The sequence below is a fragment of the Salvia miltiorrhiza genome, chromosome 2, assembly GCF_028751815.1.
Source record: "Salvia miltiorrhiza cultivar Shanhuang (shh) chromosome 2, IMPLAD_Smil_shh, whole genome shotgun sequence".
Classification (NCBI taxonomy): Eukaryota; Viridiplantae; Streptophyta; class Magnoliopsida; order Lamiales; family Lamiaceae; genus Salvia; species Salvia miltiorrhiza.
In genome coordinates, this window is record NC_080388.1 from 24,734,284 (window position 1) to 24,757,940 (window position 23,657).

At 35.3% G+C, this 23,657-nt stretch overlaps 5 protein-coding genes and 1 pseudogene across 7 annotated transcripts; 4 read left to right on the forward strand and 2 right to left on the reverse strand.

Moving 5' to 3' along the window:
* Nucleotides 1–206: 206 nt before the first annotated feature.
* Nucleotides 207–1,187, forward strand: LOC131007805 (uncharacterized). The gene is made up of 3 exons (XM_057934721.1): nucleotides 207–790; nucleotides 935–1,066; nucleotides 1,135–1,187. Exons 1-3 carry the CDS (start codon nucleotides 260–262, stop codon nucleotides 1,174–1,176), a joined length of 705 nt encoding a protein of 234 aa, XP_057790704.1. The 5' UTR covers nucleotides 207–259; the 3' UTR covers nucleotides 1,177–1,187.
* Nucleotides 1,188–1,377: 190 nt separating this feature from the next.
* Nucleotides 1,378–3,890, forward strand: LOC131008175 (uncharacterized). The gene is made up of 7 exons (XM_057935069.1): nucleotides 1,378–1,632; nucleotides 1,719–1,844; nucleotides 2,271–2,363; nucleotides 2,446–2,711; nucleotides 2,829–3,006; nucleotides 3,102–3,272; nucleotides 3,348–3,890. Exons 1-7 carry the CDS (start codon nucleotides 1,378–1,380, stop codon nucleotides 3,789–3,791), a joined length of 1,533 nt encoding a protein of 510 aa, XP_057791052.1. The 3' UTR covers nucleotides 3,792–3,890.
* A 543-nt stretch (nucleotides 3,891–4,433) lies between these two features.
* Nucleotides 4,434–7,577, reverse strand: LOC131007800 (protein FAR1-RELATED SEQUENCE 5-like). The gene is made up of 3 exons (XM_057934715.1): nucleotides 6,294–7,577; nucleotides 5,234–6,152; nucleotides 4,434–4,994 (listed from the first exon to the last, which is right to left on the reverse strand). Exons 1-3 carry the CDS (start codon nucleotides 7,294–7,296, stop codon nucleotides 4,793–4,795), a joined length of 2,124 nt encoding a protein of 707 aa, XP_057790698.1. The 5' UTR covers nucleotides 7,297–7,577; the 3' UTR covers nucleotides 4,434–4,792.
* Nucleotides 7,578–8,541: 964 nt separating this feature from the next.
* On the forward strand, nucleotides 8,542–12,724 carry LOC131007802 (uncharacterized). 3 transcript variants are annotated; one of them, XM_057934720.1, is made up of 6 exons: nucleotides 8,542–8,825; nucleotides 9,452–9,691; nucleotides 10,099–10,935; nucleotides 11,016–12,086; nucleotides 12,160–12,267; nucleotides 12,353–12,724. In XM_057934720.1, exons 2-4 carry the CDS (start codon nucleotides 9,605–9,607, stop codon nucleotides 11,379–11,381), a joined length of 1,290 nt encoding a protein of 429 aa, XP_057790703.1. In that variant the 5' UTR covers nucleotides 8,542–8,825; nucleotides 9,452–9,604; the 3' UTR covers nucleotides 11,382–12,086; nucleotides 12,160–12,267; nucleotides 12,353–12,724. The 3 variants fall into 3 exon arrangements, with proteins under 3 accessions (XP_057790703.1, XP_057790701.1, XP_057790702.1); XM_057934718.1 differs by having other exon boundaries at nucleotides 8,542–9,691; XM_057934719.1 differs by lacking the exon at nucleotides 12,353–12,724 and having other exon boundaries at nucleotides 8,542–9,691; nucleotides 12,160–12,325.
* A 1,831-nt stretch (nucleotides 12,725–14,555) lies between these two features.
* On the reverse strand, nucleotides 14,556–17,147 carry LOC131008176 (uncharacterized). The gene is made up of 3 exons (XM_057935070.1): nucleotides 17,039–17,147; nucleotides 15,221–16,817; nucleotides 14,556–15,039 (listed from the first exon to the last, which is right to left on the reverse strand). The coding sequence occupies exons 1-3, from the start codon at nucleotides 17,145–17,147 to the stop codon at nucleotides 14,556–14,558; spliced, it is 2,190 nt and encodes a 729-aa protein (XP_057791053.1).
* Nucleotides 17,148–19,788: 2,641 nt separating this feature from the next.
* On the forward strand, nucleotides 19,789–21,017 carry LOC131008178 (uncharacterized; annotated as a pseudogene).
* The last annotated feature ends 2,640 nt before the right edge of the window (nucleotides 21,018–23,657 follow it).

Here is a 23,657-nt window from a genome sequence, read left to right on the forward strand (position 1 = left end):
ATGCGCTGAAATTTCCATATTAAAAGTCATGAAAAATTGGTTGATGAATTTTTTTTTATTATATTTTCAGCATGGTCAGTGGACGTATGAACGACGTGAGATGATTGACGTGAAATTTAATGTCAATGTATATTGTCATGAAACAATTTTGGATGATATTAGACATACACTTCTTTCCTTTGGAAATGGAGTATTCAACAAATTTGCTAGGTCATGCTTTGGTCATTTTCTTGGATTGCCTAAACCATTAGGAAAATGCATGCAAGTACTTCATTATGTAATTTCACGTCAAATGAAATTTCGTAATGAAGATCCTAGTGAATTGTGGTTTTGTATAAATGGAACTCCCATTCGGTTTAGTCGATTTGAATTTGTGTTGGTGACTGGATTGAGATTTGGCGGTACATCTTTTACTCCATATCGACGACATGCTATGCCTATCGACTCATTCTACACCCGTGTCCTCAATAATAAAAGGATATTGGTTAGTGACTTGCGTGATAGATTTATAGCAAAAGACCTTGGATTATTGACAGAGGATTATGTAAAGGTTGCTAAAATCTTGTTCGTCTATAATGTGTTATTTGGTGTTGAGAAATCAAAGCCGAAACATATATCAGAGTGGTTATGGGTTTTGATTGAGGATGAAACAACATGGGAGTCATTTCCGTGGGGAAGTTATGCTTTCCAAAAACTTTTGCACTTCTTGAAGAGCATCAAGAAAACCACTTCATCGGGCACAGCAAAGCGAGAGTCATACACTTTATTTGGTTTTAGCACAGCCTTTATGGTATGTTTAAATCTTTTTAAATTATTGTTATTATTATTATTATTATTATTATTATTATTATTATTATTATTATTATTATTATTATTATTATTATTATTATTATTATTATTGTTTGTTTAAGTAAAGTATTGTTTATATTTTTAGGCTTGGATATATTGTGCTATCCCAGAATTTGGATCTACCATAGGTGTTGTATCTTCAACAACAAAGATCCCTCGTATGCTGCGCTTTCGTTATACTCGGGGAAATATAGATGTGGCTGATGTGAAAGATGAGGTATTTGTTTATTTAAAAAAAATAATTTCATTAATTTCACCATTAATGATTTTTTTGTTATTAAACAGGTATACCCCAAGTTGGGGCCTAATGATGAAGAAAGAAAATAGTCAATTTGGGGTACAATTGAGAAAGAAGGGACGCCACTTCTTCTACACTATGACCACTCCTTAGATAGAACCAAAAGAGGTCGTGTACAAGACTCCATTATGACTCATCCACCATCCGGTACAAATGCCACGACTCAGCAAAGAAATCAAAGGTCTTATCTGCCACCAACACACACAGTGGCTGTCCCCCAAAGGCCCCCGATGGTTGACTCGTCAAGTCAGCACCACACTAGGAGCACCCATGGTCCAGAGGACCCTGTTTATAGCTTCACTTTTTCGCAGAGACAAGCACTTGTTCAAGAGATAGGCGAATATGTTGTTAGTCAATTGATGACTACTGATTTTGTTCATCGGATTGGTGAGTATGCTGCCGATCGAGTTATGAGTCGGATTGGTGACATGCTATCACGATATACAGAGCCTATGTCAGAGGAAAGATGTACATCGGATGTTCTGGTAAATTATCCATTTATGAATGTATTATTTTATATGTTTATAAAATTCATAATTCTTATATTTGTTTTTTTTTTTAATTATCTTAGGGTGGACATGATATAAATGATGACAAACATGTGGCCAGTGATCCTGGTTCCGTGGAGCCACTACAGAACATCATAGAAAAAGGTGATGCTATAAATAATGAGAGACAAATGGAGGATGATCATTTGGTATGTATATGTTTTATAATTAGGTCATTTACAAATTTTCTCGATTTTAAAGTGTGTAACTACACTAATAATGTTTAGGAAAAAAATGTGTGATTGTTCAAAATGAACCATTGCACACTTTATTGAAAAAGTGTGTAGCAGTTCGAGATGCAATATTTACACACTTTTTTGAAATAAAGTGTGCAATGGTTTATTTTTAGCAATTACACACTATTTTCCTTAACATTATTATAGTTACACACTTTTAAATCACAAATGTGTGTATCAGTACATTTTTAAGTATTACACACTTTTTCATATTTAGTGTGTAATAGTTCAAAATGTACTATTACACACTTTATCGCTAGATATTAGTAATGTTACACACTTCAAAATAAAATATCTTAATATAAGATTATCTTAATTTGATTTATCTCATGATATTAGGAGCGCGGTCCTACTTCCGTGGAGCCACTAGAGAACATTATAGGAAAGAGTGATGATGCAAATGATAGGAGACATATCTCGGATGATCATTTGGTATAATTAAGTGTTTTATAATTGTAATATTAATTTGTATCTTCATATTTATGTTTAGTTTATTTTTTTGTCATAAACTTAGGAGCATGGACCTACTTCCATGGATGAATTTGGTGGATTTCATTTGGTATCTCAATGGACACAACCAACCGAGACTTCCCAGTTAGATGATACTCCGGTTGATGCAGATGTTGTCAAACAGGATGGAAATCACACAATTCCTCCGAAACTTGATTTCACCAAAGTTAGGAGAAGGGTTCCATCTGCAGCATTACGCAGTCCATTTCGCCAAATGGATAAAAGAGGAGAAAATTATGATAGATTTATGCGATTGAAGAAGCCCTCCAAGTAAGTAAATAATAGCAAACAATTCATTACTAAAATTATACATATACATATTTGTTTTTGTTTATGTAGGTTAATGGTTTATTTGGAGTAACATGTTTTTTATATAACTTAACGCAGAAGGAACATAGGGATAGGATATGGTGTCACTAAAGAGTGGTTTAGGGATACAAATGAACGTGTGCAGTTGGATATTTCCATGATTGATGCATATCATTCCATTTTGTATTGCAAACCCGAACAAGTAGGTCTTCGTAAAGTTGATCCAAAGACAACTATCACATCGACCACTTTCATGGTAAATAATATTAATAAATCCAGTTTAGTTATTTATTTATTTATTATTTTATAATTTTATATTAATTAGCATATCTACAATGTACTTTTGGCCAGTCGGTTGTTAGTCAAACTTGGAAGAAGTATCATCCATCTGAGAAAACAACTGAAAATGATCCGAAAGTGGAAGGAGAAATAGAAAGTGAGGACCTATTTGAGCTTGCCAAGTTTGTCAATGGAGAACTTCCAAATTGGGGAGTAAGTAGACCTTGGTTTGAATGTGATAAGGTGAGAAAATTTATTTAATTACATACTTCGTACATATTATTTATGTTTTTACCAATTAAACTTGAATTATTGTAGGTTCTCATGGTTGCAAATATATCTTCTCATTGGGTTACTTGCACTATCAACTTCCTGGAACGTTATATCCTCATTTATGATTCACTGCAACATACATTTGAGGATGATGATCTTGAGCAAAGGCGGGTGTTTTTTACACCATTGTGTGTACTGTTGCCGCTTGTGTTGCATTATAGTGATTTCTACAGTGCTAGGACTGATATGGTGGCTGACATGAGTCCATGGAGTATCAAATTTCCAGAAGAGGGCAATTTATACATGCAGAATGACAACAACAATTGTGGTGTATATGCTCTAAAGTATGCCGAAGCCATTCTTACCGGTAAGTTTGAAGACTCTTTTGAAAAGAAAGAATTGAAGGCTTTCAGGAAAACTATGGCAAGAAACTTATTCGAGTTTAGCACTGATGAGTCCACCATTGACACTATCACTACTTGTTTATGATTATTTTTTCTTTTGTTGGAACTATTAGTCTCGTTTTTTGCATTGTTCATCGACACTGTGTATGGGTATTTTGAAAATATTTTTAAATTTATGTGAATGCATTAGACAACTTGACAATTGCATTTCCGATATTATTATACACTATTTCTCTTTTAGACTTAGTATTTCTATATGTTAAAAAAATTAGGAATTAATATTAGTATAACTTTACATTTCAATTTATTTTATTAGTAAAAAAGCAACAAATCATTCAATTTCTACTGTTGCACACATTATTTTTTAAGTGTGTAATAGTTCAATTTGAACTATTACACACTTCTTCGCTGGATATTGGTTATAGTTTTTCTTAAAATCAAATATGTGGTGTGAAAATACATATAATACATTTTAACGCACAATTTATTCTAATCTGTGTAACAGTGATAGTGAAAAATAAAATAAAAAGGAAACAAATCATTCCATTAGTAATAGTGAAAAATAAGATATCACACATAATTAATTTAATTTCGTGTAACAGTTCAGTTTCTACTGTTACACACATTATGGTTTAAAGTGTGTAATAGTTCAAATTGAACTATTACACACTTTTTCGCTGGATATTGGTTATAGTTTAAAGAAAACATTAAAATCGAAAATGTGGTGTGAAACCTCAAGTACCATAGCATTTCATGATAAACAAGTACATGATCCATCTCCAAATAAACCAAATAAATAATGTCATCAAAAAAATTAGAACCATCCAACTTGTTCATGTCTCAAACTTGTTCATTTGTCAATTTTGGGCACCGCAGTCGAGTATGGCCTTCTTCATGGCAATTACTGCATCTTTTACGGTGACGAGAACCAACCGTTGCACTATCATCTTCAACAATAGACGGTTCTTCAGGGATTGGTAAAATTTCAGTGCACCTAACCCGATAGTGCCCGCTCTTGTTACATCTTGAACACACAGATTTGCGTTTTTCTGATGAAGAATCAATTCTAGATGTTCTTGATTGTGATCAAGAATCAATTCTAGATGTTCTTGGCCTTCCAGATTGTGTAGGATTAATTGGCACACCTACAACTCTTGATTGTACTTCAAAGGGTACACACCATTCATCAGAGTGAAGAACTGGAATTACTTCAGCTGCATACATCTCACGCAGTGTTTGTGTCGTGTAATATGTTGACACAAAAGCTATGCATGAAAGCTTCAACTTACTACAAACAAATTTGATGTCGATAGTTATAAATGTGCATAGATATAGTAATTAAAAAATTAAAATAGTTAATAAAAACACGAAATATGCCCGTGTGCAACGAAAATGTGTGTAACAGTGAAAAACGAACTGTTACACACATTTTCACAATTTTAGTGTAACAGTGTATTTTCAACTATTACACACTTTTTTGCTGAATTTGTGTAAATAGCGAAAAGACTAAGTTATTTAAATGCATACCTTATTGCTGCAGCTGCATGAGAGCAAGGAATCAAGTCCATGTCAAACTCTCTACATGAGCAACTTCTTTCATTAAGATCCACAATATAGTGTTTTGTGCCTTCACTAACCTTGAATTTCATTGAATTAATTGCTTCCACTGCCATCGTTCGACCCTCCTCTAGTGATCTTTCCAATTTCTTAGTTGCATAATCTGTCAATTCATGAGTCCTTGACAATGCTTTCTCACGCCGCTCTACAACCCAATGACCAATCAATGACCTCACAAATTCCATCAAAGTACATATAGGCAATCTCCTAGCCCATCTCAGTCGACTATTGAAAGATTCGGCACAATTAGAAGTTAGGAACTCATAACGTCTAACTGGACATTGACTCTGTGCCCATCTACGTGGTTCAACTTCCACTAATCTTCTATATGCACCATCACAAGTCAAAGACAAATTGGAGAAATGAATATCAAATTCCGGGCTCCTGTAACATCTTGCACATTTTTGAAACATTGAAACAACATGCACACCATATCTTGACAATTTTTTTTGCAAATGGTACGTGCAAAGTCCGTGAGGAATACCAGGATAAACGACCTCAACAGCATTCTTAATGCTACGATGTTGATCTGAGACAAATAACAAATGATCTGGACATCCAAAGGTTTTTCTCAATTGTCTAAAAAACCATGTCCAAGAATTGTCATTTTCTTTATCACCAATACCAACAACTAAAGGAAATATTTGCTCATTACCATCTTTGGTAGCAGCCACAAACATAATGCCCTTGTATTTCCCTTTCAAATGTGTACCATCAACAACAATAACAAGACGACCCGATGCTAGAAAACCACTAATTGAAGCAGAAAGAGCCATAAAAACATACTGAAAGCAATTAGAACTATCAGTCTGCAATTCAACAACCGTACCTGGATTGGAAAACAAAGTGATCAATTATTTAGCAGTTAAGTTTTCAAAAGAATCATGAAAGCTAGTGAAACAGAAAAAGAATTCGATTTTTTTTTAAAAAAATTGACTTGAAAGAAGGTTATGCAATTCAACAACCGTACCTGGATTGGCTTGCTGAACCATGAACAAATATGATGGTAACTGTTGAAATGACCTGTCTGTGTCTCCATAGATCATACTAACAGCATAATTTCTTCCCATCAATGCTGTTTTATAATCAACTTGAATTCCAAATTGCCTCTGAAGTTGCGCTAACATCTCCTTTGGCCTCAAAATTGCCCCTTCATTCAACAAAGTAGGTGCAAAAAATGCACCTATCACTTTTGCACCAACAGTCCTTCGCCCATGCTTTCTCAAGTCCATCTCACAAGTGTGTGGAGCGTTCCATTTTGAAACTCTCCAAACAGAACCTGTCCCAACTGATGTAGCACGCATAAGGAATGTACATTTTTCTTTGTCCCTGCAGACAGCTGCAAATCGTTTCTTATTTGAACGTTCCACAACATAATCAACACGATTATTCAAATGATATAAACCCAAGGCAATCTGCAACTTCTCTTTATCAGCATATGTACAACCTGGACTCAGTGCCTCCCGTCTGTATAGGTCAGTCACACCTACATTATCACAAGAGAATGTGTCTTGATAAACGGCACCTGGAATAACCCATTGTCGCCCTCGAGTAGAGTGATATTGAAGGTCGTCTCCTTCCACAATGTCACTCACTGATGAACTCCCTAATGGTTGCACAGTATGTCTATTGGACATAGCATGAACAACGTCTTCAACAACATCATCATTGTCTTCATCAAGACTATCCACATCATCTCCATCATCATAATCAATATCCACATCGTCCCCAACATCATAATCAGTATCCACGTCGTCCCCATCATCATCTTCAGCAACATCATCATTGTCATAAATCCATTCATTACTCCTTTCATTCTCTGACTCTATATTCACAGTGTCACTTAGAATATGACCTTGTGCCACATTGACGTTGTGAGCAACGTGAGGCATCACATTTGCATGCAATTGTGATGCAACATTTTGAGCATTTAATAAATGCACGAAACCAAGATTCGACACAGGTTGTTCCATAACACAAGATGTAGACTAGGCCAATTTAGGAGTAATAATGATAGAGAATTTAGGAACTTCATTTGCATCCATTATAAACTTCACATCATCATCATTGGATATGTTCATTATGAGTTCCCCTTCAGAAGACTCAACCAAAGAGTTCAATACATAATCATATGTATTCCTGTCTGCACGAACAATACATTCAATCTGCCTCATAAGAGTATCGTATGTATAACCATTCGTTGGGACAAGCGCAAATCTTCTTTCCCCACCTTCATATTTGTTATCTACCCATGATCCTCCATAGGATATAATCATGGACTTTCGACTCATCTGTAACAAAACAAAAAAATTAATATAAAAAAGAATATAATTATAAATAAATAAAAATGATTAATATTTTGAAAAGTTTTTATTTTTTTAACGGAAATCCTATTTTAAATTGGTGTAATGGTTCAAACTACACTGTTACACACTTTATCAGCCGAAATTGTGTGTAAACATGAAGTTTGAACAATTACACACATTCGTGGTCGATAATGTGTGTAATGAAACATTTGCACTGTTACACACATTATCTTCCGAAATTGTGTGTAACACTCGAATAAAGTGTGTAACAATTGATAATGTGTGTAACTATCGTTATTGTGTGTAAACAAGTATATTTCCGTGTAACCATGAACACAATGCGAAAATCACAAATCTAGAACCAAAAACAACAAGAATATTCACTAATACTAAACCAAATGAACCAAATCAACCAAATCTCGTTATTTGAACATCATTACAACGGGGATTAACACATCCCTCTATTATGAAGATTTACTCAACAAAATTTCAAAACATCATTTTTTTCAAAAACCTTTCGACAAATTCCGTGTTATGAGAGATTAGGAGGCTGTGACTTACCGAAAACGAGAGGAACAGAAGCAACACGGCCTTGGAGACCGCCTCACGGGACCGCCGGAAAAATAGCCGCCGGAGACGGTGGTAAATTGGGGAAGAAGACTGTAACTTTTGTTTACCCAAATATGATTTAACCCAAAATCTAGGTTTTGTTTTTTGTTTTAACTTTTTTTGATTTTGCTATTTTCTGAAATTTTCGAAAATTAGTAAAAAAACTAATTAATCAATATATATTATTAAGGGCAACTTTGTCAATTCAACACTAAAAAGGCTATATTTTCCATATATTAACATTCATGGACATATTTTCCTACAACTAAAAGGTTTTGGCTAGAGTAGGGGTTTCACTAAATTCTAATTTTAAAATTATTTGTAAAAATGACATGAACTTTAAAACATATGAAAAGTTAGCATAAATTTTATAGTCATTTGTATAACTTGTAAAAATAAATTAAACTTTAAAAAGCACATAATAATAATAAAAGCGCCACATAATTATAGGCTTGTAAAACTCAAAATAAAATTAAGAAGAGGGTCGATGGTAGCTTTTACCTATTCTCAAAGATGGAGGGTAGGCCTTCACTCCCTCAACTTGTAGCCACATTCTCTCCCCCATTCAAAGGCTCCAAATCAATCTGGTAAGTATCTAAATACCTTTGCATAGTGTAATAATTATGTGCAAGATCTGTACAAATTTAATTAACCTCATGAACTGAATGGCACATATTGCATGAATACAAGGGATACCAGTTAGTTGTCATTGCCTACAAGAACAAGTCTTACCCTCCACACTCACAATAAATTTATCAACCTCTATGTAGATCTCAGATTTGCCTCCTAAAGGCAGGATATGGGAGACAATGTTTGCTATCGCATCTTAATTTCTCCAATTTCTTTATAATATTATGACAAAGTCTATCACTAACCTTAGAGATTCCACTTACCTAACCATAAGCGAACTCCTAATTTCTCACACATGTGAATTAATGTTTCACTCTAGCATTTAAGATATAACCATTAAAGGTCTCACTTATGTCATTATCAATCATGTCACTACATATGATAGAAAAGCTTTACAAAAACTTACTCACGTCCCTGTTAATGAAGTCTTGAAAAGCCGATATGCTCTCTGCTTTCATCTCTAGAATGGCCAACTTATATTCTTCTAGATATGTGCATCTCGCTACCTTCAAGAATAAGTTTTTGAGAGTTGACCATTTGTGATCTTTCTTCCAATTCATGTACACGTGAATTTTGTGCTCAGCACATGGCGCCAAAGTTGCTTGCGAGAAAATGAGACTCTTTGAAATATATCAACCGTATACTTGTCGAGAGTGATCATCGTTAGAGACATCAACCATTACCACTTCAGGGACGAGTCTTGTTCCTGCGGGGATTATTGGTAGTGTTGCTTGCTATGGCTTGTGACGCGCTCGCGTGCTGCTGGAAGAAGCATGTTAGGGTTCTCAATTTTTTGGATGATTCAGGTGGAATAAAAGATGAGGTACCAAATTTGTTGTTTTAGTTCTGCACATAATAAGCATGTTTGCTCAATACTATTTGCTAGGGAATGTGTTGATAAACTCCAGATGAAGAAGAGTGATCTATTTAGTTGAACAAAAGATAGAAAAAAAAAAAGTCAATTTTTATTCTTCTACTATTAAGTCTAAGAATACATTTGGATGGGTTTGTGATGAACAAGATTTAGTGTTTATATTCAAGCTACAAAAATTAGTCTCATTTTTGTGGTGTTTTTCCTCATACTAATTGCAAATGTCTTCTTTACCTTGGAGGTGGAGTGCTCGATGACCGAGTACTCCACCGAGTACTCACCATATTATGTTTTTTTAATGTTTATTCTTCTGTATTTTTGGTTTATTGATGCTAAATCTTTGTATTTTGATATTGCAGGCACCTTATAGGTGGAAAAGGTCGTCTTTGATTTATGAAACTCATGCTATTAATCTCTATGTACGGACATCAATATTTGAAGAGATACGAACCACATTGAAGGATGTTGGTGGCAAATCTACTATACAAACATTCGAAGGTGGAACAAATGGGCGTTTTAGTGATCACGAGAGATACGCTAGCGCCAACAATGCTCTGCATCACTTATTATCTCGACAGATTGAGGGAGGGGATATACCTCCTCATCAAGCATGGTTTGTTGTCGGTAGTCGTATCATTCGTTTTATAGCATCAGATTACACACTAATTACCGGACTTCACTTTGGGTTTTGTGAGTCCGATCCCGACGCTGAGCACCAGATTCCGGCCACTAGTATCTTCTACAGATATTTTGGTGGTCATCCCACAAAAGTTGCAACTCTTAAGGTGAAATTCAAAGCAAAACAACTTGGGAAGGATCCAGAAGATTATATTAAAGCGGGGAACTTGTTTATGTATTACTTATTTCTCCTTTGTCGAGACGATGTGTTTATTAAGACATGGGCATGGACTTTGATGGAGGACTTGGACGAGTGGAATTGGTTTCCATGGGGGTCTTATACCTACCAGGTGTTACTTCATTATTTGAGCTTGGCCGGAACCCGGGGTGACGTGTTGGAGAAACCAGCGTACCACTTCTTCGGCCCAGTCTGGGCTTTACAGATTTGGTCATACGAGGCTATTCCCACATTGGGTTCTATTTGTGGCACACGAAACCCAGTCCCTAAATTTCCTCGTGCTTTGATGTGGACAACCAGAAAAGCTCCTGGCGATGTCACATATTTTTTCGACAAAGAGGTATATGTCATTTTGATTTATTTTTCAATAAATGTGTTTTATATACTAAATAGTGTTATATCTTTTTCTATATTGTGTAGCTTATTGTGCACGAGTCGCTTCAGCCATCCCCTGAAGAGCGAGGGGAGGTGTACTACATAAGCCTAGACAATGGAGATATGCTCCATGTTAGATTCGTGCCTCCTCTACGTCTTGCATCGAAGAAGAAGACAACTCATGTTCCAAAGCGGCGTAGAATGAGATCTCCAACACTTGAGAGGGATAGTAGGCAGGTTTCGCCGGCTGTACAGAGGGGAGGACCCTGTAGTTCACCTTTGAGAGAGGAACATCATAGTTCTCCCGTTGTTGAGATGAGGGAACGCCATAGTTCTCCGAGAGTTGAGATGAGGGACTCGTCGGTTATTGATAGTACACTTACTTGTTGTCACCATGGAGTTCCATGCTGAGACTCGGGCAAGGATTGCCATGACTACATCGACCAGAGATTGGCAAGGATGTTGCACGATGAGTCTGATGATGGATTTATTGCTCGAGTAGCTCGTAGAGTGCTCAGTGGACTGAAGGAGATGCTCGATTGTACAGGTGACAAATCTATTCGTCTTAGTCCTAGGAGATCAGTGGGGCATGTATCTCCTGTTCGCTCCACTTCCCATGTACATCATTCGCATCACTCCACTTATCGTATAGAGCAGCCACTGCCACATTGATCCACTTCTCCTGTAGAGCACCCACATGGCTCTCCATCTCCTATAGAGCATTTTCCCGTAGAGCACCCACATGGCTCTCCATCTCCTATAGAGCAGCTTCATCAGTCCCTATCTCATGTACTGACTACTCCAGTGCAGCCGGTGCTTGAGAATCTATTTCAGGGTGATGAGCATGCTGACGAAAAGGAGGAGGAAGTTGGAGATACTTCAGATGAGCATGTAGATGATGTTGGTTTAGGTCAACGTGTGAGTAGACCCTCTACTGCATTGAGGAGCCCATTCACCCTCATTACTCCAAATGATATGAAAAGAATCAAAGATGCCTGTAGAAAATTCAGAGCTTCGGGTCCTGATTCTTCTGTGACAATCAAAGACCTTGGTCACATCCTTCCACAAGCATTTTTCGACGATATAGAGAGCTTCAGTAAGGAGTTTGATTCAGAGGTAATAGTTAAATTTTTCATATTCGTTTAGTAAATTAAGGTCTATAAGCTTATATTATAATTTCGTTTCTCAGGTGATTGATCTCTACATATTATTTATGAGACACAAGATCCAATCTCGTAGAGGTTTGAAAAGTGGTGTGAGTTCGACTAAGACGATCTTATTGACTACTTATTTCTTTGTAAGTTTGTGATATATACACAATATTACTAATTTTATTGTTAATTATTTTAATTTCAATTTGCTATCATTTTTTTGTCTTTTAGCAATCTTTAGAGGTTGAGTCCAAGAAATTGAACTCTGATGATTATCTTGATTGGGAAGTGCCGGAAAGCCTTAAAGATGTTGTACTTGGTACAGATCCCAAATCATCGACTCCATGGACGAATGCCACTCATGTAAGTCTAATCATCGAGTACTCGACCGAGTAGTGAAGAACAATCGTGATTTTTTTATCAATTATTGTGATTTCCACCCACATTTCTTGTTTGCAACGTCAAATAGAGTGTATTTTGATATTATATAACACGGGGTGTGACTATCGTTGAACACGTGAGACATATCCTAAGTTTAAAAACAAAAGTCCACACTATGTCTTATGAAGTAGATATTGTACACATCAATCATTTACTCTAGTGCAATAGCAAAATACACTTAATATGTTTATTTTTCATCATATTTAGCATAAACACGTTAGTTAAGAGCGACGGAACGCTTCGTATCATTAAAATTCACGAGAGAAATAGCGAAATTGAAGATCGTTCTTCACTACTCGATGGAGTACCCGACCGAGTAGTGAAGAACAATCGTGATTTTTTTTATCAATTATTGTGATTTCCACCCACATTTCTTGTTTGCAACGTCAAATAGAGTATATTTTGATGTTATATAACACGGGGTGTGACAATCGTTGAACACGTGACACATATCCTAAGTTTGAAAACAAAAGTCCACACTATGTCTTATGAAGTAGATATTGTACACATCAATCATTAGGGATGAGCAGTCGGTCCGGACCGGACCGAACCGGACCGGACCGACGAAACCGAGGACCAAATTTTCAAAAAAATTTGGACCGAACCGGACCAACTGAAACCTTAGGACCGAACCGAAACCGGACCGAAACCGCCATCGGTCCTCGGTCCGGTTCGGTCCAGAACCGACCGTTTTTAAAATATTAAAAATTAATAAAAATATTAATAAAAACATTATAAATTAATAAAAATATTAGAAATTAATAAAAATATTAATATATTAATAAAAATATTAATAAAAATATTAGAAATTAATATAAATATTAATAATATTAATAAAAATATTAATTATATATTTAAAATATATATATTCGGTTCGGTCCGGTTTTCGTCGGTTTTGGCCTCCCCGGGACCGGGACCGAACCGAAATATTTTCGGTCCAAGAAAATAGGACCGGACCGGACCAATACATGGACCAAAACCGATCCGGACCGAAAAAACCGATCGGTTCGGTCCGGTCCATCGGTTTTGGTCCGGTTTTGCTCACCCCTATCAATCATTTACTCTAGTGCAATAGCAAATACACTTAATATGTTTATTTTCATCGTATTTAGCATAAACACGTTAGTTAAGAGCGAAGGAACGCTTCGTATCATTAAAATTTACGAGAGAAATAGTGAAATTGAATATCGTTCTTCACTACTCGATGGAGTACTCGATCGAGTACTCGACCGAGTAGTGAAAAACAATCGTGATTTTTTATCAATTATTGTGATTTCCACCCATATTTCTTGTTTGCAACGTCAAATAGAGTGTATTTTGATATTATATAACACGGGGTGTGACAATCGTTGAACACGTGACACATATCCTAAGTTTGAAAACAAAAGTTCACACTATGTCTTATGAAGTAGATATTGTACACATCAATCATTTACTCTAGTGCAATAGCAAAATACACTTAATATGTTTATTTTTCATCATATTTAGCATAAACACGTTAGTTAAGAGCGACAGAACGCTTCGTATCATTAAAATTCATGAGAGAAATAGCGAAATTGAAGATCGTTCTTTACTACTCGATGGAATACTCGATCGAGTACTCGACCGAGTAGTGAAGAACAATCGTGATTTTTTATCAATTATTGTGATTTCCACCCACATTTCTTGTTTGCAACGTCAAATAGAGTGTATTTTGATATTACATAATATGGGGTGTGATCTGTTTACCATTAATGGAGTACTCGATGGAGTACACCATGGAGTACTCGATCGTCGTAGTAGTTGATCGTGTACCTGATCGAGTACTCCAACGAGTACTCGATCGAGTAGTTGACAGACATTTAGCAAAATCCCACCAACAAATTTATAAAACCACACACCATCAATCCAATATGCTAATCATACCCTACATCAACTAAAATCATAATAAAAGTAGTTAAGGAGGATAGTAGTAAGAGGATAAAAAGAGTGACATAGTCTTATGAAGTAGGCCTCATGAATTGTCTTGGTCTGTGCGCTCCGGACATTTTGATTTGTTGTGATCCGAACTACGACAAACACTATATTTCTTGGCTCGTCGACGTCTTTCTTGCCCTTTATCCCCGTTTGATTCTTCTGGAGGTTCATTTTCTTCTGGAGGTTCATTTTCTTCCGGAGGTTCATTCAAATTGATGCCAGTTATTGGGGTAGGGGTTGTGCAAACGCGCCTGTTATGACCAGTTTCCTTACACCTTCCACACACCTGTTTCTGTCTTCTTATCGACTCATCCTCAAATGCAGTCCTAGCACGACTCATACTCGGACGTCCAGATTGACGGATGTGAGCCGGAGGTTGGACGACGATTGATGAGATCTCTGAGGGAACATTCCACTTATCGGGATGTGGGATACCTCTAATAGGAGCTTCATAAGTCTCGATTAAGTTGCTTGTTTTGAAATAGCCACTAACAAAATCATACACATTTAATTCGGCACGTCTGTAACAAAAATATTAATGTCACACAAAGGATAATAATATTAAATAAATAAAAACATGAAGAAATAGTGATAACTTACCTAATAGCGGCAACAGCATGACGACATGGAATCTTATCCTCATCAAACTCATGACATTCGCATGTACGACTCACAAGGTCAACTTGGTGAATTCTTTTTTACTCTTCGACCTTATAAACATGTGTAGTGGTTTCATACACTCTTAGGTGATGACTGAGTTCGACTTGCACCGCCAGCTTGTTGTATGCCACCTCTGTCAACTCATGTTGTTTGGACATAACGCTGGCCCGTCTCTCATCAAACCATTTTTCCACAATAGTGCAAAAAGTTTCAAGCAATGAGGATACTGGAAGCCGTCTTGCCCACAGTGGATGAGAATTCAAGACCTCGGCAGCATTAGAGGTCATGAAACTATACCTAGGTACTGGACTTCTCGACCTAGCCCACCTCTCAACCCCAATAAGGAAAAGTCTCGTATGAGCGCTATGGCTTTGCAACTCCAACTCTAAAAAGAATTTTTCAAAACCTTCAACTCGATAAGCATATGCCGCATTCTTGAAGTGGATTAATGCTTCCTTGCCAATTCGTGTCAAATTTTTATGCAAGTGGTGATAACACAATCCATGCGCTGCATTTGGATAGACAGACCCAATAGCATATTGGATACTCTTATGCTGGTTGGACACAATCATGAGACCTTCAGGAGGATTGTAGCACATACGCAGGTTAGAGAGAAACCATGTCCAAGATTCATCGTTCTCTATCGGACCCAAACCAATTGCAAGAGGAAAGATTTCTATCGGACCCAAACCAATTGCAAGAGGAAAGATTTTTTCATTCCCGTCCTTCGTGACAACAACAAATAATACGCCTCTATTTCTTCCCTTCAGATAGGTCCCATCTACTACAATAATCGGCCTTAGAGAACTTTCAAATGCACGAATACACTGACCAAGGGCAACAAACATGTGGAGGAACACATCTTCATGAGTCGTTTGATAGTCATATATAGTCCCAGGGTTACGCTCCCTCAACAAGTACAGATACGACGAGATCCTCTGATATGACTTTTCGAAGTCGCCATATGTCATGTCTATAGCTAAGCTCCGCGTTCGCAAAGCAAGGCTATACATCATTTTAATCCCGTGTAATCGAAGCATCTCATCGATCATCTCCTTCGGCCTTAAAACACACCCCTCTGCAACCAATCTGCGAGCAAAATAACTAGCTGCAACTTTTGCAGTCACCTGTCTTGCAACCCTTCGATCCAAGTCCGTATAGCAACTATGATCCAACATCAGATTTGTAATCCTCCACATTGATTCACCCTTCTTGGCACGCATCTTAAACGAACAATCTTCGCTATGCTTGCAAACGAATGCCAAACGTGTCTTGCTAGAACGTTGGGTGGCATATTCCACTCGATTTTCTATGTGATAGATTCCTACTACAACAATCAACTCATTCTTGGACCGAAATAAGGCACCCTTTACAAAGCTTCTAATGTCTGGTGCAAGAACTTCTTCCCATCCTAGTGTTGGGACACTATCAAGTTCTGGAACCGAAATAATCCAATTGCCCTGTATACGCTCTACACCGTCAGGATCCTCTCGATTAGCCTGATCATTAGACGAGAAGTTTTTCTGTGGTGGCTGACTCATCCAAGCGTTATCTTCAGTTTGCATACTCTGAAGCAAATCAGCACGACAATTAGCTTCCTCATCTTCGTCTGAAGCATCTGACTCTTCGTCTGGAGTATCTGTGATTAAATTAGATAGAAAATACAACTATTTAGCATCAACGAATAAAAAAAACAAGAGAAACTGTTTCTAGTAACTACTCGATGGAGTACTCGATGGTGTACTCGATGGAGTACTCGATCGAGTACACCATCGAGTAGTGGGCAGTCCACCAATGATTGGTGACTCCATCGAGTAAACATAATTAAACATAACACAACACAAAATCACATTGTCTCACATGATTCAGAATGTGGCGTTGTGTCATGTAGGGGCGCCGAGCTACTGCCTGCCACGTTCACATTTACATTGGGTAAAGAATATTCCTCTCTAATGGTGACGTAAACCATTGGATTGTCCTTTTGCTCATAAAGTAAGCGAAATAAATCTGTATCACTTTGCAAAGAAACCTTCAATCTTTCGCCGTCAGTGTTTCATGTGTAGTAAAACACCAATAAATCTGCACTCGACAAACGACACATAGCATCCCTAATCTGATGCATAAGACGATCACGACTGATCTGATCCACTGCCATGAATACGGCAACAGTATCTCCATTTACATACTTCGTTCCATGCCAACGACCACTGTGTCGTATAATAATACATTGCCACGACGACATCTGTAATTAAATTAGATAGAAAATACAACTATTTAGCATCAACGAATAAAAAAAACAAGAGAAACAGTTTCTAGTAACTACTCGATGGAGTACTCGATCGTGTACTCGAGTGGTGAACTTAATCGAGTACACCATCGAGTAGTGACAGTCTACCAATGATTGATATCACAACACAAAATCAAATTAAACAAATTGTCATCAAGTAATCAAAAACTCGATCATGCACACCACCGAGTAGTGAAGAGCAACACGAAATTTTTCCAATATTATCACAATAAACATTGTTTAAGTACTTATAATCATGCTTTTGGAAAGGTACTCTCATTTATGAAATACTAGAACCCTTTTTTATTAGCGAATCATGTATTCGTCACGTGGCTTCTATCGAGTAATGAAGAATCCGATCGAGTACACGATCGAGTAGTGAAGAAAAACTCTATTTTTTTCAATATTATCACGATAAACCTTTTTTAACTACTTTATAATCATAATTTTGGAAAGGTATTTGCATGTCATCAAATACTAAAACCTTTTTGTCATTAACAAATCATGTATTCATCATGTGACTCCTATCGAATAAAAGAATTCGATTGAGTACACGATCGAGTACACGACCGAGTACTGAAGAACAACCCTAAGTTTTTCAATATATCATCAAGAAAGAGATTTTTTACGTACCTTTGTAAATTCTTACGAGAATAGTGCACTAAGAGGGAGTATTTGCTTATATTTTATACAAATTTGAACGATTTCTTGAGGAAAAACGAAAGAGCTTTTTTCATAGTTTTCTTTCTTCCTGCTTTGCATGAATTTGGAGTATGTCTCCAACAACTCTCTTCAACTACTCTCTTCCAAGAAATTAAGTAAAAGGTGGCTTAATTTATGTTACTTTCACTCAATCAAGTATGTATCTGAAAAGTAATTTGTTCCCTCCAAAAGATATAGCTTCATATAGCTATTTTCGTAGATGGACATTAATGGTGGTTCATGGGTTGGTGGAGAGAGAGAGAGAGAGAAAGAGAGAGAGAGCAGAATTGACGACTAAATTCGTAGAAAGAGAGACCCGAGATAGAGAGAGATGTGGACGACGGCGATCGGTGGCGCGACTGTTGCTGCTGGCGACGATCAATGGCGCGACTGCTGCTGCTGGCGGCGACGCGGACGGCCGTTCGGTGGCTGCTGCTTCGCCACGATTGCTGCTGCTGGACGGCGACGTGGTTGCTGCGGCTGGCCGCTGTGGCTGACGGCGACTGGAGTGAACGCCGGCGATGACTTGGCGGCTGGCGGCGACGTGAAATTCCAAACGTCAAGTTTCTTTTGTTTTAAAAAAAATCCCAGCCCTATATATGTTGCAGACGTGAATTAGAATGATGAAAATTGTTGATTTTCTATTATTTTATTTATATATAAAGTTTAAAAAAAATGGAATATAAGTATGAAATAAAAGTATTGAAAATTCAAAGGGCACTCTAGTCTTTTAAGTTAAAAAGGGTTGTTTAACTTATGTTTTATAAGACTACTCCCAATGGTGACATTTGGGGAGAGTCACCCACAAAAGACAAAATGGAGTGATAAAAAAAATTGCAAAGTCATGAAAATGGCTTGACCTGGGGGATCTGCCACCCCAAAGTCACGCCCCTCCACATTTTCTCTTTCATGCCACTTGTCAAGTTTTGAGTGGTGGATGAAATATTTGAATAAATAAAATTGTATAATGTTTTTTCTTTATAAAAAATATATTAAAATTATATTAAAATTTTTCTTATTTTTTGCTCTATAAATAGAGCCTAACTTCACTATATTTTTACACCCAAACAAAAACTCTCTCTTTCTTCATTTCACTATATTTTCATTATGGATCCAAATTATCCCAATTATTATTATCCAAATTCTCAAAATCATCAAAACTCCCAAGATTATCCTAATCCTCAAGATTCTGCAAATTTTTCATCTTATCCGACTCCTCATTTTTTTTCCAAATTTCGAAAATCAACCAAATTCTCAATTTTATGAATCTCAATTTTCTCCATATCTAAGTCAGATTCCTACATCTCAAAGAATGTCCACACCAGAAAATGTCTCCCGTAATTTGTTTAATGGGTGTTCAACAACGCCCAAACAAAAATCATAAAGGGGCAAAAAATGTAGCTTGGTGTGTGAAGGAAGATGTTGCCCTTATGTCATCTTGGATCTATGCTAGCGAAGATAACATTCGAGAAAAAAATCAAAGAGGGGAATCGCTTTGGGCACGTGTTCATAAATTGTATCACAACACCCAAGCAGAAAATCCAAATGAGCTCAACGAACGAAATATTGAATCGATAAAAGGTCGCTGGAAACGTTTTAACTTGATAGCATCATCCAAAATATGATCATAAACAATCATAATCTGATTGTAGGAAATCAAATTCCAACAGCCAGCAGGAGATATTGTGATAGGGAACGCGAGTTTGGTGCAGAGCGTTTGATCAACGACTACTTCAGTGACAACCCAACGTATACTCCAGAAATCTTCCGGCGGAGATTTCGCATGCAGAAATCGCTATTCATTCGAATAATGGAAGCTGTTACTGCTAATGATGAGTTTTTTCAACAGAGACGAGATGCCACCGGTAGAGTAGGTCTTTCATCATTACAAAAATGTACTGGAGCCATGAGGGTGTTGGCGTATGGGACATCTTCCGATGTTGTCGATGAGCATCGGCGAATGCGTTTATCTTCTACAAGAGATGCTTTAGTCCATTTTGTGGAAGGTGTTATATCTTGCTTCGGTGGTACGTATCTCAGAAGGCCTAATGAACAAGATTTGGCAAGGCTGCTCTATGTTGGAGAACAACGTAGTTTCCCAGGCATCATTGACAGTATTGATTGCATGCATTGGGAGTGGAAAAATTGTCCTAATGCATGGACCGGCCAATATACTGGGAGAAGTGGAAAACCAACGATCATTTTGGAAGCTGTTGCTTCATACAACTTGTGGATATGGCATGCATTCTTTGGAACACCAGGTTCGTGTAATGATATTAATGTACTCCATCGATCTCCTGTTTTTAATGATGTCTTAGAAGGTCGAGCACCAAAGGTTAATTACGTAGTGAATGGCCATCATTATGATATGGCATATTATTTAACTGATGGTATATACCCTTCATGGGTTGTATTTGTCAAGTCAATTACTTCCCCACAGATTCGTAAACATAAGTTGTTCGCTCAACACCAAGAATCTGTCCGAAAAGATGTTGAGCGAGCATTTGGAGTCCTACAAGCTCGATTTGCATTTCTACGACGCCCATGTCTTGTTTGGGACAAAGTTTTGATGGAAAAATTATGATGGCTTGTATAATCATGCATAATATGATAGTCGAGGATGAACGAGATACCTACCAAAATTATTATGATCCAACAGAATTTTTTATGGATACACCTACAATAGTACAAATAGAAGATGACGAACATTTTCGCTATTCTACTGAACGTATTGCGAGCTTGTCTACTTATATGACTAATAGAGATCAACTTCGCAATAGAGAAGCTCATAGGACTCTTCAAGGTGATTTGATTGAGCACATATGGGAAAAATTTGGCACTGACAATTAGTATTTTCTAATTGTATTTTTAAATTTCACGTATTGTACTTTAAATCTTTGCTATATTTAATTTCAGTTGTGTATTTAATTCTTGTAACCTTCCTTTGTGATTGAGTTAAATATCAATTATAATATACGACAATGTTTAATTATAATATAATTACAATTTTTTTAAAAAAATATTTATTTTATTTATTAAATATAATAAATAAAAATGTAATTTTAATTTAGATATTAAGATAATTTAAAAATAAAGTGAAAAGAAAAATATGTAGGTTGGGTTGGTGTCACCATTGGGAGTAAAAATTATGTTAGGTTGTGGGTTGTGTAGGTGGATGAGAGATAAATGAATATTTTATTAAAAAGTGGAGTAAGGTTGGGTTGGGTGAGTGTCACGACTGTGGGTAGTCTAAGGAGGAGCTATATAACTTATGTTTTTATGAAAAATGGCTAAAAGTGATAATTCCCACAAAAAAAAAATCATAAACAATTAATCATCACTTAATTAAAGGTGATCATTAAATTGGCTATAAAAAAGTGCTACTTGTTTTACGCCGTTCGGTTATTGTCTTGTATATTCTAATCAGACTGCGTTTACTTTGATGAATAAGTTTATCCATGAAAAAAGATGGAAAACAAACATTTATGTTTTTAGATATCTCATTTCTTTTCAAACATTTGAATGTCCATCATTTTACTTTCTTATTTTCATTTTAAGGATGAATAATATTTTTCTTTATAATGTTCATTTCAATGATGAATAATATTATCCCTCCAAATAATATTATCCATCACTAAAGTGAAAATTAGGAAGAAAAAATGATTTTGTGTCAAATATAGAAAAAGAAAAGAGACATTTAAAGACATAAATTTTTGTTATCCATCTTTTTTCATGAATAAATAATCCATCAAAGTAAACGTAGCCTCAATGATTTTACATCAAGGCTGCGTTTACTTTGATTATCAAAATTTATCATTAGAAAAAGATGGATAATATTAAGCCCAAATCCACCGGGTTTTTGTCTTTTATCGGGTCGGCCCGGTCCGGCTTGAAATCAGATCGGACTGCAAAATTCTAGGCCCAGTCCAACCCCTTTCGGGCCATCGGTCGGTCGGGCTAAACTGGCCCATAAATTCTTTTAAATGTTATTTTTTTGTTACGGAAATAATTAAAATATATGTTTAGCAGTTAGCATTTAGGTTTTTATTGTGTGAATGGTGAATTTCAACGGCCACGCTTTGGATTGAATCAAGGAGACATGACCACTTGACTAATAATGCACTAGATCTAAAAGAATGTTTACTACTTAAATTACTGGACAATGCAGATTAGATTACCAACTTATAAATTAAATTTTGATTCGAATGAGAGAATTGTGTAAATGGAAATAAGGAATATTGAATGCACTATTCCTAATTCCTATTGTGTAGCTCGTGTTTTGACTACCAAATGATGTAAGTCTCGACAAGTTAACAACTAAAAATCAGGATTCAAATTACTTTTTGGGCATGTTTGTTTGTCAGGAAAGTAATGTGAATTGGGATTGTTATTCCCAGGAAAATGATTTCGTGGAAAATGAATCCTAATATATAGATTCATTTTCCAGTGTTTGGAAATATCAAAAATATTTATTAGTATTTTGGATTTGTATCATTAAATAAATATAATTAATCAATAAATATAAGAATCAAATTGTAATTTAATCTTTATAATAAATTTCTCTATAATTTTTTTAGTAACAACAAAGTACATTATTAAGGTTAATTATATGATTTATAATTCTAAAATTAAATTCAAATTTTCTTACATAATAATAATAATAATAATAATAATAATAATAATAATAATAAATTATAATTTGCCTAAAATATTATTATTATTATTATTAATTTGATTCATAGTTATGAGAATTAAATTATTATTTGCTTAAAATAAATTATGAACTAATTAATCAATTAAATGATGATGATGATAATAATAATATTATTATTAATAATAATAATAATAATAATAATAATAATAATAATAATAATAATAATAATAATAATAATAATAATAATAATAATAATAATAATAATATAAAGTTGATACATAGTTACGAGAATTACATTATAATTTGCTTAAAATAAATTATGAACTAATTAAATAATAATAATAATATAAAGTTGATACATAGTTACGAGAATTACATTATAATTTGCTTAAAATAAATTATGAATTAATTAAATAATAATAATAATAATAATAATAATAATAATAATAATAATAATAATAATAATAATAATATAAAGTTGATACATAGTTACCAGAATTACATTATAATTTGCTTAAAATAAATTATGAACTAATTAAATAATAATAATAATAATAATAATAATAATAATAATAATAATAATAATAATAATAATAATAATAATAATAATAATAATAATAATAATAGAAACATTAAATTCCAACTAAATAAAAACTATAATTTACATTTTATTATAAAATAATACAAATAAATAAGAATCCTGAGAATGAGGAAAAAGAATACCTAAGAAAAGTTAGGGAATAAGAATCCTGGAAAGTTGCACTACTTTCCTTGTTTTCAGGATTCTTATTACTTTCCTTAACTCATAAAAATTTAACCAAACACAGGAATTTAAT

Excerpts from the sequence above, each read along its gene's own strand:
- LOC131008175 (XM_057935069.1), top strand. The coding sequence starts at position 1,378 with ATGGTTGACTCGTCAAGTCAGCACCACACTAGGAGCACCCATGGTCCA. Across the intron at positions 1,633-1,718 it reads GATGTACATCGGATGTTCTG|GGTGGACATGATATAAATGA; the intron begins GTAAATTATCCA and ends TAATTATCTTAG. Across the intron at positions 2,364-2,445 it reads ATATCTCGGATGATCATTTG|GAGCATGGACCTACTTCCAT; the intron begins GTATAATTAAGT and ends TCATAAACTTAG.
- LOC131007802 (XM_057934718.1), top strand. The coding sequence starts at position 9,605 with ATGGCTTGTGACGCGCTCGCGTGCTGCTGGAAGAAGCATGTTAGGGTT. Across the intron at positions 9,692-10,098 it reads CAGGTGGAATAAAAGATGAG|GCACCTTATAGGTGGAAAAG; the intron begins GTACCAAATTTG and ends TTGATATTGCAG. Across the intron at positions 10,936-11,015 it reads CATATTTTTTCGACAAAGAG|CTTATTGTGCACGAGTCGCT; the intron begins GTATATGTCATT and ends TATATTGTGTAG.
- LOC131007800 (XM_057934715.1), bottom strand. The coding sequence starts at position 7,296 with ATGGAACAACCTGTGTCGAATCTTGGTTTCGTGCATTTATTAAATGCT. Across the intron at positions 6,153-6,293 it reads GGTTCAGCAAGCCAATCCAG|GTACGGTTGTTGAATTGCAG; the intron begins GTACGGTTGTTG and ends TTTCCAATCCAG. Across the intron at positions 4,995-5,233 it reads CATGCAGCTGCAGCAATAAG|TAAGTTGAAGCTTTCATGCA; the intron begins GTATGCATTTAA and ends ATTTGTTTGTAG.
- LOC131007805 (XM_057934721.1), top strand. The coding sequence starts at position 260 with ATGCAAGTACTTCATTATGTAATTTCACGTCAAATGAAATTTCGTAAT. Across the intron at positions 791-934 it reads GTTTTAGCACAGCCTTTATG|GCTTGGATATATTGTGCTAT; the intron begins GTATGTTTAAAT and ends TTATATTTTTAG. Across the intron at positions 1,067-1,134 it reads TGGCTGATGTGAAAGATGAG|GTATACCCCAAGTTGGGGCC; the intron begins GTATTTGTTTAT and ends GTTATTAAACAG.
- LOC131008176 (XM_057935070.1), bottom strand. The coding sequence starts at position 17,147 with ATGGTTTACGTCACCATTAGAGAGGAATATTCTTTACCCAATGTAAAT. Across the intron at positions 16,818-17,038 it reads AACGCCACATTCTGAATCAT|ATACTCCAGACGAAGAGTCA; the intron begins GTGAGACAATGT and ends ATTTAATCACAG. Across the intron at positions 15,040-15,220 it reads CATGTTTATAAGGTCGAAGA|ACGTGCCGAATTAAATGTGT; the intron begins GTAAAAAAGAAT and ends TTTTTGTTACAG.